The sequence below is a fragment of the Chiloscyllium punctatum genome, chromosome 27 (genome assembly GCF_047496795.1).
Source record: "Chiloscyllium punctatum isolate Juve2018m chromosome 27, sChiPun1.3, whole genome shotgun sequence".
NCBI classification, from domain to species: domain Eukaryota; kingdom Metazoa; phylum Chordata; class Chondrichthyes; order Orectolobiformes; family Hemiscylliidae; genus Chiloscyllium; species Chiloscyllium punctatum.
The window spans coordinates 29840099-29854833 of record NC_092765.1 but is presented as its reverse complement, the minus strand read 5'-3'; the positions used below and the strand labels follow the sequence as shown (position 1 = coordinate 29854833).

General features: G+C 39.8%; 1 protein-coding gene across 22 annotated transcripts in view; it reads left to right on the top strand.

Annotated features, from left to right (window-relative positions):
* Positions 1–14735, top strand: part of macf1a (microtubule actin crosslinking factor 1a) — a 599180-nt gene that overhangs the window by 493237 nt on the left and 91208 nt on the right. For all 22 annotated transcript variants that reach the window (XM_072548450.1, XM_072548451.1, XM_072548439.1 and 19 more), the window contains 3 exons: positions 366–450; positions 5148–5389; positions 5513–5719. In XM_072548450.1, the coding sequence (XP_072404551.1) occupies positions 366–450; positions 5148–5389; positions 5513–5719 (534 nt within the window). The remainder of the gene's footprint in view (positions 1–365; positions 451–5147; positions 5390–5512; positions 5720–14735) is intronic.

Sequence of the window (14735 nt, the reverse complement as noted above, 5' to 3'; positions counted from 1 at the left end):
AGAAGTAAGCTGTTTAAGTTTAAATTTCACATGTTTGGCTTTTAAATAATATAATTCATAAAGCAGCAATGCTATAACCAGCATAATCTAATGCTGGCCTAGAAAAATGTTTTGATTGTAACTAGATTTGAGGAATATGTAGAAGTACATGTTCTAATGAGTCATTCTAAAGAATTGCTGCTCATTTCACACTAAGTCTCAGCACTGGTCAAGACAGCTGCTCTGTAATTTTTCTTGCATTTGGCTATGATTCAGATTGAGTCCTTTTTGGATCTCTCAGCATTAAAGTCATGAGAAGCAGGAATGATGTTTCCGTAGAAACCTCGCCATCCTTTTATTAAGCAGCTGCGATGATCTCTTTATAGGCTTTGAATGATGACATTATATCCCGGAAGAAGAATGTAGATCAAGCCATTAAAAACGGACAGGCCCTACTTAAACAAACTACAGGTAACGTCTCCAATACTCCAAACTTTCTTTTTATTTTTGATCTTGGTATTGATCTGCTAACAACATTTTAAGATGAGCAGGTACTAATTTCCAGCATGAGCAAGATTGCACAATAAATGATGTGTTTTTTCTGGAATAAGTTGTAAACTTTTAATCAAGGCTTTGAATTCATTGTTTTGACTTGTCATTGTGTTGTTACTTACCGAAGCCCAGCATCAATTGTACACCGTGCACAAAGGCACCATCTGCCAGCTTCCTGGCATCAAGAATTGGAGTTGGAACAAAGCCCAATGCTGTCCTTAGTAGTGAATGAGTTAAAATGTGCATTCTAAAAACATGTTGATAAATATTCTGCAACTGAAAGAAAATTTTAAAATGATTTGTCTTCACGTTAAAGCAGGTATTTTTAAACAAAATGGACTTCATCTATCACATTGGGCACTGAAATTCAAAAACTGTTATTGCTCTCAGATATAAACTTATTTTATAAAATTTTGATGTTTTGGTATTGATTGCATGATGATTCCTAGCCAAGGATTCCAGCATAAGCCTACTTTACAGTCTTGCTGTTCGATTAGCTGCAAAATGATGTCTAACTGGCAGAAGTGATAGCATGCACATTATTTTATTGTATCCAAGACACCACTAATGCCGTATATGAAATTGAAAACATGTGAGTGTTATCTTCTGCATTCAGGCTGTACAGCGTTTGCACATTCTCCCAGTGTCTGCATAGGTTTCCTCCGGGTGCTCCAGTTTCCTTTCACAGTACAAAAATGTGCAGGTTAGGTGAATTGGCCATGCTAAATTGCCTGTAGTTAGATGCATTAGTCAGGGTAAATGTAGGGGAATGGGTCTGGAGGGGTTGCTCTTCGGAGGGTTGGTGTGGGCTTGTTGGGCCAAAGGGCCTGTTTCCACACTAAGTAATCTAATCACTCGCAACTTTAGGGGACACTTATACTCTGCACTGTTCTGAATTGGTTGACATTCTTAACATTACTGTATGCTTAAACAAATAAAACAACTGAAACATCTTTAAACATGGACAATGTTTAAAACAAATTATTGTTTTCTTCAAAAGAATGTTTTATCTAACCTCATGGGCTAAATTTTACAGGGAAGTGAGGGTGGACTGGAGGCAAACAGGGAAGAAATGTCAGATGCCAAAAGACTCCTGAAACAATGCAATCCTGCAGTCTTAAGTAGGTGAGAGTGGGACTTCTGCCCTCAATGAGAGCAAGTTATGCCACTGATAGCACCACTAGTCAGATTGGCCAGGATCTCTAGCAGTCTCAGCAGTGCCAGAACTCAGAAGTGGACAGCCATGGCATCTGTTAAGTCCTGGTTTTTAAGGGGCAGCACGGTGTCTCAGTGGTCAGCACTGCTGCCTCTCAGCGCCAGGGACCTGGGTTCAATTCCAACCTTGGACAACTGTCTGTGTGGAGTTTGCACATTCTCCCTGTGTCTGCGTGGTTTCCTCCCACATCCAAAGATGTGCAGGTCAGGTGAATTGTCCATGCTAAATTATCTATAGTGTAGTTATTAGTCAGGGGTAAATATGGGATAGGGAAATGAGTCATTGTTTCCACACTGTAGGAATTCTAATTCTAATTCAAAGATGGCGAAAAGACCGTGGAATCGGAGTAGGTGGATGATGGGATAGGTTTTGATGGCTCGCTTTTTCTCTTGTTGTGATGTATCATTGTCCCAGTGATGGGGGAAGAAAAATCCAGTTTTGCACACAAGCAAAGTTATCAATCATTTACATGTAATTTCTGTATAAAATGATATGAACATGATAAGAAATTGTATTATCCAAGATGATACACTTTTTTAAAATCAGTCACTAGTCGTTGCCTCTCATTTCTTTAAAAATTGTGTTTTTGACAAGTACAATCCCAAAAACAATAATTTTTCTCTGACTTTGTAAAGCAAATTGACTCTTTATAATTCATAAAACACACACAGCTCCAGAGAAAGTGTAAAATGGCCATAGTCTTGTGAGGTTGGTTTTGAGATACAGTTTCTTCACATTAATTTCTTCCTTATAAATCACGTAATTAGCCTAACTTTAGAAATATGATTTTATTAAGAAGTTCATAGAGCATAAAGGAAAATATAATGTATCCTTCACTGATATTGAATCCTTTTAAGACTAAATTTATCACTTCGTGTTGTAGAGACGTAAAAATGGAGAGCAACATTAAATACTTTGTTTTTATTGATATAGTTGTAAATTACATGTTTATCACTCATGGAAGAATTGATTATTTGACCTATTCTTTGTTGTGGAGTTCTTTTCTAATAAAGTCTTAATATAAACATTTACAGAATCATTGGCTGATATAATTAATTGAGAGTGTGGTCCTAGAAAACTACAGGTCAAGCAGCATCCAAGGAGCAGGCGAATCAATGTTTCGGGCATAAGCTGCTCTTCAGGAATGAGGCTTGTGGGCCAGGGGGGAGGGGGATTCTGATTGGGGGAAAGGTAGCTGAGAATGCAATAGGTAGATGGAGGTGGGGAAGAAGGTGACAAGGGAGTCGTGGAGGGAATGGCCTCTGAAATGCTGATGGGGTGGAGAGGGAAATATATCCCTAGTAGCGGGGTCTGTTTGCAAGTGGCAGAAATGGCAAAGGATGCTGCAATGTATCCGGAGTTTGGTGGGTGGGAAGTGAGGACCGGGCGTTCTGTCTTTTTTTTTGTATTGGGAGAAGTAGGGTTCAAGGGTAGAGGTGCAGGAGATGCACTGGAGGGCATTGTTGACCACATGGGAGGGGAAATTGCAGTCTTTGAAGAAGGAGGCCATCTGGGATTTTCTGTGGTGGAATTGGTCATCCTGGGAACAGATGCAGTGGATGTGGATCTATCTCCATCTCGAGCAACCGACAAACTACAGACATCTATTACAAACCCACCAACTTGCACAGCTACCTGAACGACACCACCTTTTACCCTGCTTCCTGTAAAAACCCTATCCTTTATTGCCAATTCCTCCACCTCCGCCACATCTGTTCCCAGGGTGACCAGTTCCACCCAGATGGCGTCCCTCTTCAAAGACCGCAACTTCCCCTCCCACATGGTCGACGATGACCTCCAGTGTATCTCCTCCACTTCCCGCACCTCTGCCCTTGAACCCCCTTACTCCCAATGCAACAAGGACAGAATCCCCCGTTCCTCACCTTCCACACCACCAACCTCCATATACATTGCATCAACCTCCGCCACCTACAAACAGACAGACCCCACCAGTAGGGATATATTTCCCTCCCCACTCCTATCAGCATTTCGGAGTGACCATTCCCTCTGTGACACCCTTGTCAGATGCAGCCCCGTGCACCCCAACCCCCACCAGCCCTCATCCCACATTTGGCACCTTCCCCTGTCCCACAGAGAATGCAAGACCTGCACCTACACCTCCCCCTTCACCTCTGACCAAGGCCCCAAAGGATCCTTCCACATCTGACAAAAATCTACCTGTACATGTTCAAATGTCATCTGCTGTATTTATTGCGCCAGATGCACTCTCCTCTACATTGGGGAAACTGGACGCCAACTTGCGAATCGTTTCAGGGAACATCTCTGGGACACCCTCACCAACCCCACAGCCCCGTGGCTGATCACTTTAACTCCTCATCCCACTCCGCCAAGGACATTCAGGTCCTGGGCCTCCTCCATTGCCAAGTCCTAACCACCTGATGCCTGGAGGAGGAACACCTCCTCTTCCACTATGGGACCCTGCAACCACACGGAATTAATGTGGATTTCACCAGTTTCCTCATTTCCCTCCCCCCACCTTATCCCAGTCCCAAGCCTCCAACTCAGCACACCCTCCTGACCTGTCCATCATCTTTCCCATCTATCCACGCCACCCTCCTCTCCAACCTATCACCTTCTCCCCCACCTTCATCTACCTGTTGCATTCTCAGCTACCTTTCCCCCAGCCCCACTCCACTGTTTACGAACTGGGGAAAATCCTTGTTATTTGTAACAATCATATAAACATAAAATATCTTGAAATTGTACTGTTATCAGACTAGGCCATTGTCAGACTTTTAGCAATAATTTTTGTGTATCCACCATTATTTCTAAGAAAGTGTAGTCTAAAGAAAAGTCACTCCCTACCTAAATCACCCAAGAAAAGCAAATAACATTAAACTTAAAACCCCTTGAAATGGCCTAGCAAGTCACTCACTCAAAGGGCTAGCAGGGATGGACAACAAATACTGGCCTTGCCAGTGACAACCCATGTCACATTAATGTTTTTAAAAATTATTGTTGTTTATTTTGTAGTAACAGACCACTTTTTAAACATTTAATCAATCCTGAGATGTAGGTTTGAAACTCTCTCTAAAATCAATAAGTTAGATAAATTAATATTAGAGCTATTAAATGGTGTGTGGAAAGTCTAACAAATGGAGCAAAATTCCCATTATTGATTTTTTTTTGTAAAAAGTTGAAATTTTAAAATGCTTCAACTGGAGGTTTTCTTCCTTTTTTGGGAATAGAAAGCAGAACAAATCTTTGAGAAAAAATTGTTTTTTTTCATGTTGATGACCAGCTGCTAGATGACCTTTAGAGGACAGTATTAAAATAAAGATGTTAACAAAGTTAACATCTTAATCAGTAATTGAATATTTGTATCTTCCTATTTCTTTTATTTATTACTTAATATTTTCTTTGATATTTGTTTCTTCAGGTGAAGAAGTGATTTTAATTCAGGAGAAGTTAGATGGTATCAAGATCCGTTATGCAGAAATTACTACTACCAGTTCCCGGGCACTGAAAACATTAGAGCAAGTTTTGCAACTTGCCACAAAATTTCAGGCTTTTAATGAGGAACTGTGTGGCTGGCTTGATCTGATAGAGGCTGAGCTTGCTGCAGGTACTCCACAGTCACCAATTGGAGAACAGATTCCACAGGTTCATGAGAGACAGAAGGTGAGCAGAACATTAGGAGAATGAGAGTAGTATTTTATGCTCAGATTTTATTGTTCTGACATTTGATTAAAGACAGCAGATAATGGTGCTTAACTGAATATTCAACTCATTCTTAACAATCAGGAGTTGAAGAAGGAGGTGATGGAATACCGGCTGGTTCTGGACACTGTGAATGAAGTGAGCAATGCATTACTAGAACTGGTGCCATGGAGAGCACGAGAGGGTCTCGATCGCCAGGTGGCAGAAGCCAATGAGCGCTACAAAACTGTGAGCGACACTGTAACACAGAAAGTCGAAGCAATCGATGCTGCCATTCAGAGGTCACAACAGGTAAGTTTTCTTATATGAGCATTTCTATGCCTGTTTCAGACACCTCCTGGTATGTGATAGGAATGTTCCCAGACACTCTGAAGCTCAAGCAAATAAAATTGTTCTACTGAATACTGCAAACATTAATTGTGGAAACAGGTCTATACAGGATTTGCAAGCTAATGTTTATAACAATGATGGCTGAACATGAAGGATTATCCAAATTATAGCCTGTCTGCTGAGCCTTGGAGATTCATTTTCTCTTGTATTTCATGCTGTTTATTTTGACTGACATCTTATAGGTCTTTACTGCAATTGTTGTGATGTAGGATTTACCTACTCATGAGACATGAGAATTTATTCATTTTAGCAATTTGACGTGTCTGCAAATTAATGGAAACGTTATTATATAATGTGCATGGGGAAATTGTATGCACTTAGGCCACACAGATTAGATGTTGTCTTGAACACTTCTGTTACAGAAGATGTATGTTAACCTGCTTCGATGGATAGACATGGAATAAACCATACATTGGATTATGCCACTCTTATGAGAATATATACCATAAACTTGTGATTAAATTTGATACATTGCACCCTAATCTCCTGAATACACTCTTGGCAGGGATTTGTGAGATGAAAACAGGCTTTTCTCCCTTTTCATCTTTGATATCAGACTGGCTTTAGTGAGGGCACGGGAGTAGGCTGTACTGTTTCCTCTGTCAAAATTAATTACAATGTAAGAAATCCAAGAGGAATATATATTCTGAAGTCCACACAAGTAATAACCTGCCTAGCCTATATGCTGCAAGCCAACATTTTGAAAAAGGTTGTGCACATCCATAATTTCAAACGATTTAGAAGCAGAATTAGGCCATTGGCCCATTGAGTCTGCTCCATCATTCGATCATGGCTGTTATGCTCCTCACCCCCAGTTTCCTGCCTTCTCTCCCTATCCCTTCAACTCATTACCAATTAAATATCTGTCTAATGTCTCAAATTTACTCACTGTCCCAGCATTCACCACACTTTAGGATAGCAAATTCCACAGATTTACGATCCTTTTGGGAGAAGTAGTTTCTCCTCAACTTTATTTTAAATTTGCTACCCCTTATCCTGAGACGATGACCTCTCATCCTAGAATGCCCCATAACAGAGAGAATCCTCTCCATGTCTATTTTATCCACACCTTTTATCATCTTGAATACCTCCATTTGATGTTCCCTCATTCTTCTAAATTCCAAAGAGTAGAGGCCTAAACTGTTCAATCTCTTCATAACACAAACCCCTCATCTCTGGGGTCAATCTAGTGAATCTCTTCTGAACTGCTTCCAATGCCACTACATCTTTCCCCAAATAAGGGGACCAAAACTGTGCACAATATTCCCAGGTGTGGTCTCACCTATACCTTGTATAGTTACAACAATTCTTCCTTACCTTTATATTCTATTCCCTTACCTTTAAAAGCCAGCATTCTATTCACTTTCCTAATGATTTGCTGTACCTGTATGCTAGTTTTCTGTGACTTCTAAATGAGTACACCTAGATACCTCTGCACCAGAGCACCTCGAAGTCTATCTCCATTAAGATAATAGGTTGCTCTCCCATTTTTTCAACCCAAATGAATGACCGTGCACTTATCCACATTAAACTCCATCTGCCACAGTTTGGCCTACTGTCCTAATCTATCTATATCTATTTTTAAGGTTCTTATTTCCTCATTTGCAATTTACCATAACGCCAATTTTTGTCATCTGCAAATTTGGCTATAGAGCCTTCTAACTCTGTATCCAAGTTGTTAATGTGGATTGTAAATAGCTAGGGTCCAAGGACTTAATCCTGTTGCACCCTCTAGTTACATGCTGCCATCCAGAAGAAAAAACAGTTATCCCAACTCTGTCTTTTCTCCGTCAGGCAGTAATCAATCCAGGCTAATAAATTACTCCTAATCCCATATGATCCAACCTTGTGAATTAACCTTTTGTGTGGCACCTTATCAAGTGCCTTTTGGAAGTCCAGATAAATTATATCTACTGCGTCCCCATTATCCACTTGTTATTACTTTGAAAAACTCTAGCAAATTAGTCAAACATGATTTCCCCTCATAAAACCGTGCTGACTCTGGACAGCATTTTGACTTGCTAAATGTCCTGATATTGCTTCCTTGCATGTTTCTAATACTTGCCTAACAACAGACCTTAAACTAACTGATTTCCCATATTGTACCTCCCTCCCTTTTTGAATAAGGGCAATATATTAAGCCATTTTCCAATCCATTGGAACCTTTCCCATGTCCAGGAAATTTTGGAACCGATGGATCAACTATCTCCTCCGTCCCTTCCTTTAATACCCTAGGATGTAGGCCATCAGGCCCAGGGGACTTGTCTGTCCACAATCCTTAGTTTGCTTAGTACCTTTCCCTATCAATGTTGATTGTTCTAAATTCTGCTTTATCTATTGTCTCTCACTTGCTCATTCCAATAGGAATGGTACTTTTGTCCTCCACCGTGAAAACTGAGGCAAAGTATTGATTCAACATTTCTGCCATCAGTGTTCCCCATTATTAACTCCTCCGGTTTCATCTTCCAAGGGGCCAACGTTCACATTAGAGACTCTTTCTTTCCTTTTATATACTTGTAGAAGCATTTGCTATCTCTTTTTTGATATTTTGTGCTGGTTTTGGTTTGTAATTTGCCTTAGCACCTCTTATTAATTTTTTAGTATCCCTTTATGTTTGAAAGTTTCCCAATCTTCCATCCTGCCACTGGCCATGGCAATATGGTATACTGTAGTTTTTGACCTTATATTATCCTAGATCTCCTTGTTAAGCTTTAAATGTTTTTTACTTCCTCCACCCCCCACCCACCATCTTTTTCAGTGGGATATATTTTAGTTGTGAGGATTTGAGCAGCTCCTTAAACATCGGTCATGTCTCATCCACTGTCAGACAGTTCCTTCCTGCCCAGTCTATTCATGCCAGATCTGTCCTCATGCCTATATAAATTTCCTTTGTTTAATTCCAGAACACGACTGTGCAACTCCACTTTCTCACCTGCAAACTAAATTTTGAATTCTATCATACTAACGTCACTGCTGCCCTGAGGAAAGGGCTGTGGTTCTTCATGTGCGATAATGAGCATGCACTTAAAAAGATTGTATTTGACCCTGTGCTGATCTGCTCTGCCTATATTCCACAGGCATCACAAATACTGGCAACTTTCTGCTTTGCCATATGGGGGCCTCAGTCCTTTCTTTGCTGAAACCCAGTTCAAATTTTGTATGTTTAGTTAGTTCAATCTTTTATGAGCATGTTCTACTTTTAAGACAGGTCTTAAAACTCACATCTGTAGCAGGCAAATTTACCCTTGCTAATTCCTCCTTCTTTGGCTTAATTTTTTTTTTCCGTGTGGCTTTGTGTGATAGCGTGGGAGTTTCTTTAACATTAATCCTAAACTTAAGTACATAGAGTCATAGAGATGTACAGCATGGAAACAGACCCTTCAGTTCAACAGATATCATGCTGACCAGATATCCTAACCCAATCTAGTCCCCTCTGCCAGCACCTGGCCCATATCCCTCCAAACCCTTCCTATTCATATACCCATCCAAATGCCTCTTAAATGTTGCAATTGTACCAGCCTCCACCACTTCCTCTGGCAGCTCATTCCATACCCGTACCACCCTCTGTGTGGAAAAGTTGCCCCTTGGGTCTCTTTTACATTTTTCCCCTCTCACACTAAACCGATGCCCTCTAGTTCTGGACCCCCGACCCCAGGGAGAAGACTTTGTCTATTTATCCTATCCATGCCCCTCATAATTTTGTGAACCTCTGTAAGGTCACCCCTCAGCCTCCAACGCTCCAGGGAAAAGAACCCCAGCCTGTTCAGCCTCTCCCTATGGCTCAAATCCTCCAACCCTGGCAATATCATTGTAAATCATTTCTGAACCCTTTCACGTTTCACAACATCTTTTTGATAGGAAGGAGACTAGAATTGCACACAGTATTCCAACAGTGGCCTAAGCAATGTCCTGTACAGCCGCAACATGACCTCCCAACTCCTGTACTCAATACTCTGATTAATAAAAGAAAGCATACCAAACGCCGTCTTCACTATCCTATCTACCTGCGAATCCACTTTCAAGGAGCTATGAACCTGCACTCCCAAAGTCTCTTTGTTCAGCAACAGTCCTGCTAAGATTTGCTTTCCCAAAATGTAGCACCTCGCATTTATCTGAATTAAGCTCCATCTGCCACTTCTTGGCCCATCTGGTCAAGATCCTGTTGTAATCTGAGGTAACTCTCTTCGCTGTCCACTACATCTCCAATTTTTGTGTCATCTGCAAACTTACTAACTACACCTCTTATGTTTGCATCCAAATCATTTATGTAAATGACGAAAAGTAGAGGACCCAGCACTGATCCTTGTGGCACTCCACTGGTCACAGGGCTCCAGTCTGAAAAATAACCCTGCACCACCACCCTCTGTCTTTTCTACTCTTGAGCCAGTTCTGTATCCAAATGGCTAGTTCTCCCTGTATTCTAAGAGATCTAACCTTGCTAATCAGTCTCCCGTGGGGAACCTTGTCGAATGCCTTACTGAAGTCCATATAGATCACATCTACCGCTCTGCCCTCATCAATCTTCTTTGTTACTTCATCAAAAAAACTCAATCAAGTTTGTGAGACATGATTTCCCATGCATAAAGCCATATTGACTATCCCTAATCAGTCCCTGCCTTTCCAAATACATGTACATCCTGTCCCTCAGGATTCCCTCCAACAACTTGCCCACCACTGAGGTCAGGCTCACCAGTCTGTTGTTTCCTGGCTTGTCTTTACCACCCTTCTTAAACAGTGGCACCACGTTAGCCAACCTCCAGTCTTCTGGCGCCTCACCTGTTACTATCGATGCTACAAATATTTCAGCAAGAATATAAGCACAGCAATCGCTTCTCCAGCTTCCCAAACAGTTCTCAGGTACACCTGATCAGGTCCTAGGGATTGTTATGGTGCCACTATCCATTGTAGTCTTCACCATATCATAAAAAAAAGTTAAATTTATCATTTTTACTGTGTGTGTGTGTATATGGGCTTCAACAACCTGCAAATATGTGGTGATGTGACCTATGCGATCCCTGCATAGGTGGGGAGAAAAAAGATTGGATGTGTGTAAGCTCCATGATGCAAAACTTCATTTGTATGTGATCTCCTTGCCCAAAAATATATCTCCATATTTGAGACAAGTTCTTACTTTGCAGTAGATTACTAAATTTCAAGAGTAGTATAACTCATCCATATATCTGAGTGGCAATTTCAAGTTTCCACAGCTTGAAGGATCCCCAGAGCGTGACAAGTATACCTGATTCTTTTTAAAATGCTCATAAAAGCTTAACTCCATAGTCATCCAGTAGATAGTAGTATGATAAGTTGGAATGACTTTGAAAATTATATGTAAGTTTGGTCACTGAGCTGGAAGGTTCATTTTCAGACATTTCATCACTATACTAGGTAACATCATCAGTGAGCCTCTGGTGAAGCACTGGTGTTATGTCCTGCTTTCTGTTTGTGTTTAGGGTTGGTGATATAATTTCCTGTTTTTCTCCAGAGGGTGATAGATGGGATCCAAGTCAATGTGTTTGTTTGTTAGATTTCAGCTTGGGATGCCATGCTTCTTGGAATTCTCGTGCATATCTCTGTTTGGCTTGTCCTAGGATGGATGGATGGATGTGTTGTCCCAGTCAAAGTTATTTGTATGAAAGGATACTAGTGATAGTGGTCATGTATTTTTGTGGCTAGTTGATGTTCATGTATCCTGGCGGCTCGTTTTCTGAATGTTAGTCCAATGTAGTATTTGTTACAGTTCTTGCAAGGTATTTTGTAAATGACGTTCATTTTGCTTGTTATCTGTACAGGGTCTTTTTTTAAGTTCATTAGCTGCTGTTTTTAGCATGTTGGTGGGTTTGTGGGCTACCATGATACCAATAGGTTTGAGTAGTTTGGCAGTCATTTCCAAGATGCCTTTGATGTTGGGGAGAGTGGCTAGGTTGTTTTGTCTGCTTGTTTGGAAATGTTGCTGAGAAATCGGCAGACTGTGTTCATTGGGTACCCGTCCTTTTTGAATACACTGCATAGGTGATTTTCCTCTGCTCCTTGTTCCTCTGTGCTGTGGCTGGTTGAAATAATGTTCTAATGCAACTTCGTTTGTGAGTATTGGGATGATTGCTTCTGCAGTTCAGTATTTGGTCCGTGCGTGTTGTTTTGCTGTAAATGCTGGTTTGAAGTTCTCTATTGACTGTTCACTCTTCTGTGACATCTAGGAATGCCAGTTTGTTGTTTTCCTCTTTTGTGAATTTTACACCATTAAGGATATTATTGATGGTCTTGAAGGTTTCCTCTAATTTGTTATGTTTAGCGATGACAAAGGTGTCAGCCATGTAGCGGACCCAAAGTTTGGGTTGGATGGTTGGCAGAGCTGTTTGTTAGAGTCTTTGCATGATGATGATACCTAATAGGGTGAAGAAACATCTGAAAATGAACCTTCCAGCTCAGTGAGCAAACCTAGATCCAGAACCTGAACCTGAGCTATAAATCTCAAAATTCACTAACTTTGAAAATTATATCATTTGATATTTTTATCCAAATGAGTATTGTAATTCAAAGAAGTACCTTTTTAATTACTTGCAAAGATAGATCATTAGATTTTTTTTTTGTTGACTAACCCTATTCACCAGTTTTTCTTTAATTGCAAAAGGGAATGCCATTTGGTGTTGGTCATGTCTGCAACGACAAATGTAGTGGATTGACTAAGTTTATCTTTTAAGTAGTATTTGCTAAATAAAAGGCTTAGTCACTATTGAACAATAATGTTTGTGGTAGATGTCGAGTGTAAGTCTGGAGGAGCTAGTGCCATGAAGTTCAAAGGGTGGTGAGGTACATTTTACCAAATGTGGTTTTGTTGTATAATGTCCTGGACATATTTGCACACTGGAAAAAGTTTTGAAACGATTATTCATTAGCATCAGTCACCAGTCATTTGTAAGCCAGTGAAAATTTATATATACTCTATTTACATTGTGTATGAGTGCTTGATTTATTTGAATTAGGTGATTTATGTAATCCTCGCTCTCATGTTAACCACCACTCAGCATACTTTACTTGTATAACTGCCTATAAACTTAGTTGCTGTAAAGTGTGCTTTGCCATATTTATTTGTCAGAAGTTCTTTGTTGTTATCTTGTTTAACCCTTTAAGGGTTGTATTGTTTAGCCCTTTAAAAATTAATCTAAATTCCACTGGAGAACATTGTTACTCCAGTTTATCTTCCTGTCTCGAATACTGTTCTGCACATGATTGGAATCATGCAAATTAAAGCTGTTAACTATAATTGAGAAACATGGCTTGCTATTTTTAACAAAATAACTCTCAAAGGGTTAAACTTTTGCTACAGTTTGTATTCTATATATATTGTCATCACATTTGCAAACTTCTCGATTAAACCTTGTCTCTTTTGCCTTCTGAAGAATGTTAACAAGCAAACTGTGTCTTCCATCTTCATCTGTAAACTTGAAATTGTTAACAGGATTGATATAGAAATGTTTGAAGCTGCTGAAGAATGAAATATAAATTCCAAAATTTGCTGTACAGTGCCCCTCAGTAACAGAGGATAACACCACACAGTAATTTTTTAATGTACCAATGGAGCAAAATTTTTGTTCTGTGGCAAGGGTGGGGGTTAGTTTGCTATCAGAATCCATTTTCAATACTCAAACATTTGATGTATTCTTGCTGCAGTTATTGCCATCTTGCAGGAAGCGTTCAATACTCCCCTTAATTATAGCTTATTTTTCTATGTCAAATGTATCCTGAAAAAGATTTTAATCCTCTCCAATTCAATATGAATGCACATGAGCTGGTGTGGGCAGCTGACAAAAAAAAATTGCTTCCTTTTATATACCTCGTGTTGTCTATTGGATTCACAAGGAACTACATTTACTTGTTAACTATTGTACACTCATTTTTCAGATCAAGGAGGCCATTTAGTATAGATTTGTAAGAAAATATAAGAATATTTCAAGCAAGCTTCAAATTCAGTCACAGTAGAGCTCTGAAGTTATAGGAACAGGATAAAGCCATTTCACTCTTAAGCCTGTTCCACTATTCATTGAGATTGTGTTGATCTGTAACATCACATCATGTATATGCATTTGTCCCATACGTCTGAATATTTTTTGATTAACAAAACTCTTAGTGTCCTTTTTAAAGTAACAGCTGGCCTACATCAACTGTAATCCGAAGATGATCATGCCAAATTTATCCACATTCCACCTTTTGCACATAGAAGTGTTTTCAAACTTTACCCCTGAGAGGTCTGGCTTTCATCTTTAGGTTGTGTTCTCGATCCTAGATTTCTCAAGCAATGAAGTATTTTCTGTCGTTTCGGTTCTCCATAAACTCCATAAAGAGTTTAATCAAATCACCCTTAACATATTAAAAAGAAAATCTTAGTTTGCATAATTTCCATTCATAATTTAATATTTGGAATTCGGGCATCATTCTAGTAATTGTCAACTCCCTCTGAAGACCTTACTAAGGTTTCCTGTGCTAAGGTGTACTGAACACAGAACTTAGGTCCCAGTTCTCTAGATCAGAAGTGATGGATTTCATTAATTTTTATGATTTTATCTTTTGTATTTATCCATGGCATCTTAACGATCTGTGTACATTGATCCCTAAATCTTGTTAGATTTCCATTTCTTCTAGGTTTTCACAATTTAAAGGGTATTCTGATCTACCCCATAGAAGCCCAAAATGAATGACCTCCTCTTTTGTCTACTTTTAAATTATTTGTTGTAGCTTTCTCCCTGTTTTCCTAAGCCATAAATTGTATACTTAGATCTGCACATGTTACAATATCATCTATGCAATGGCAAACCAGGCCTGTGGTTCTTTATTCTGTCACCTAAGTCATTGTATTTATTCTTCATTGGTTGAGGCCCCAACATAGATCCCTGATGACACCATTAGTCACCACCTGATG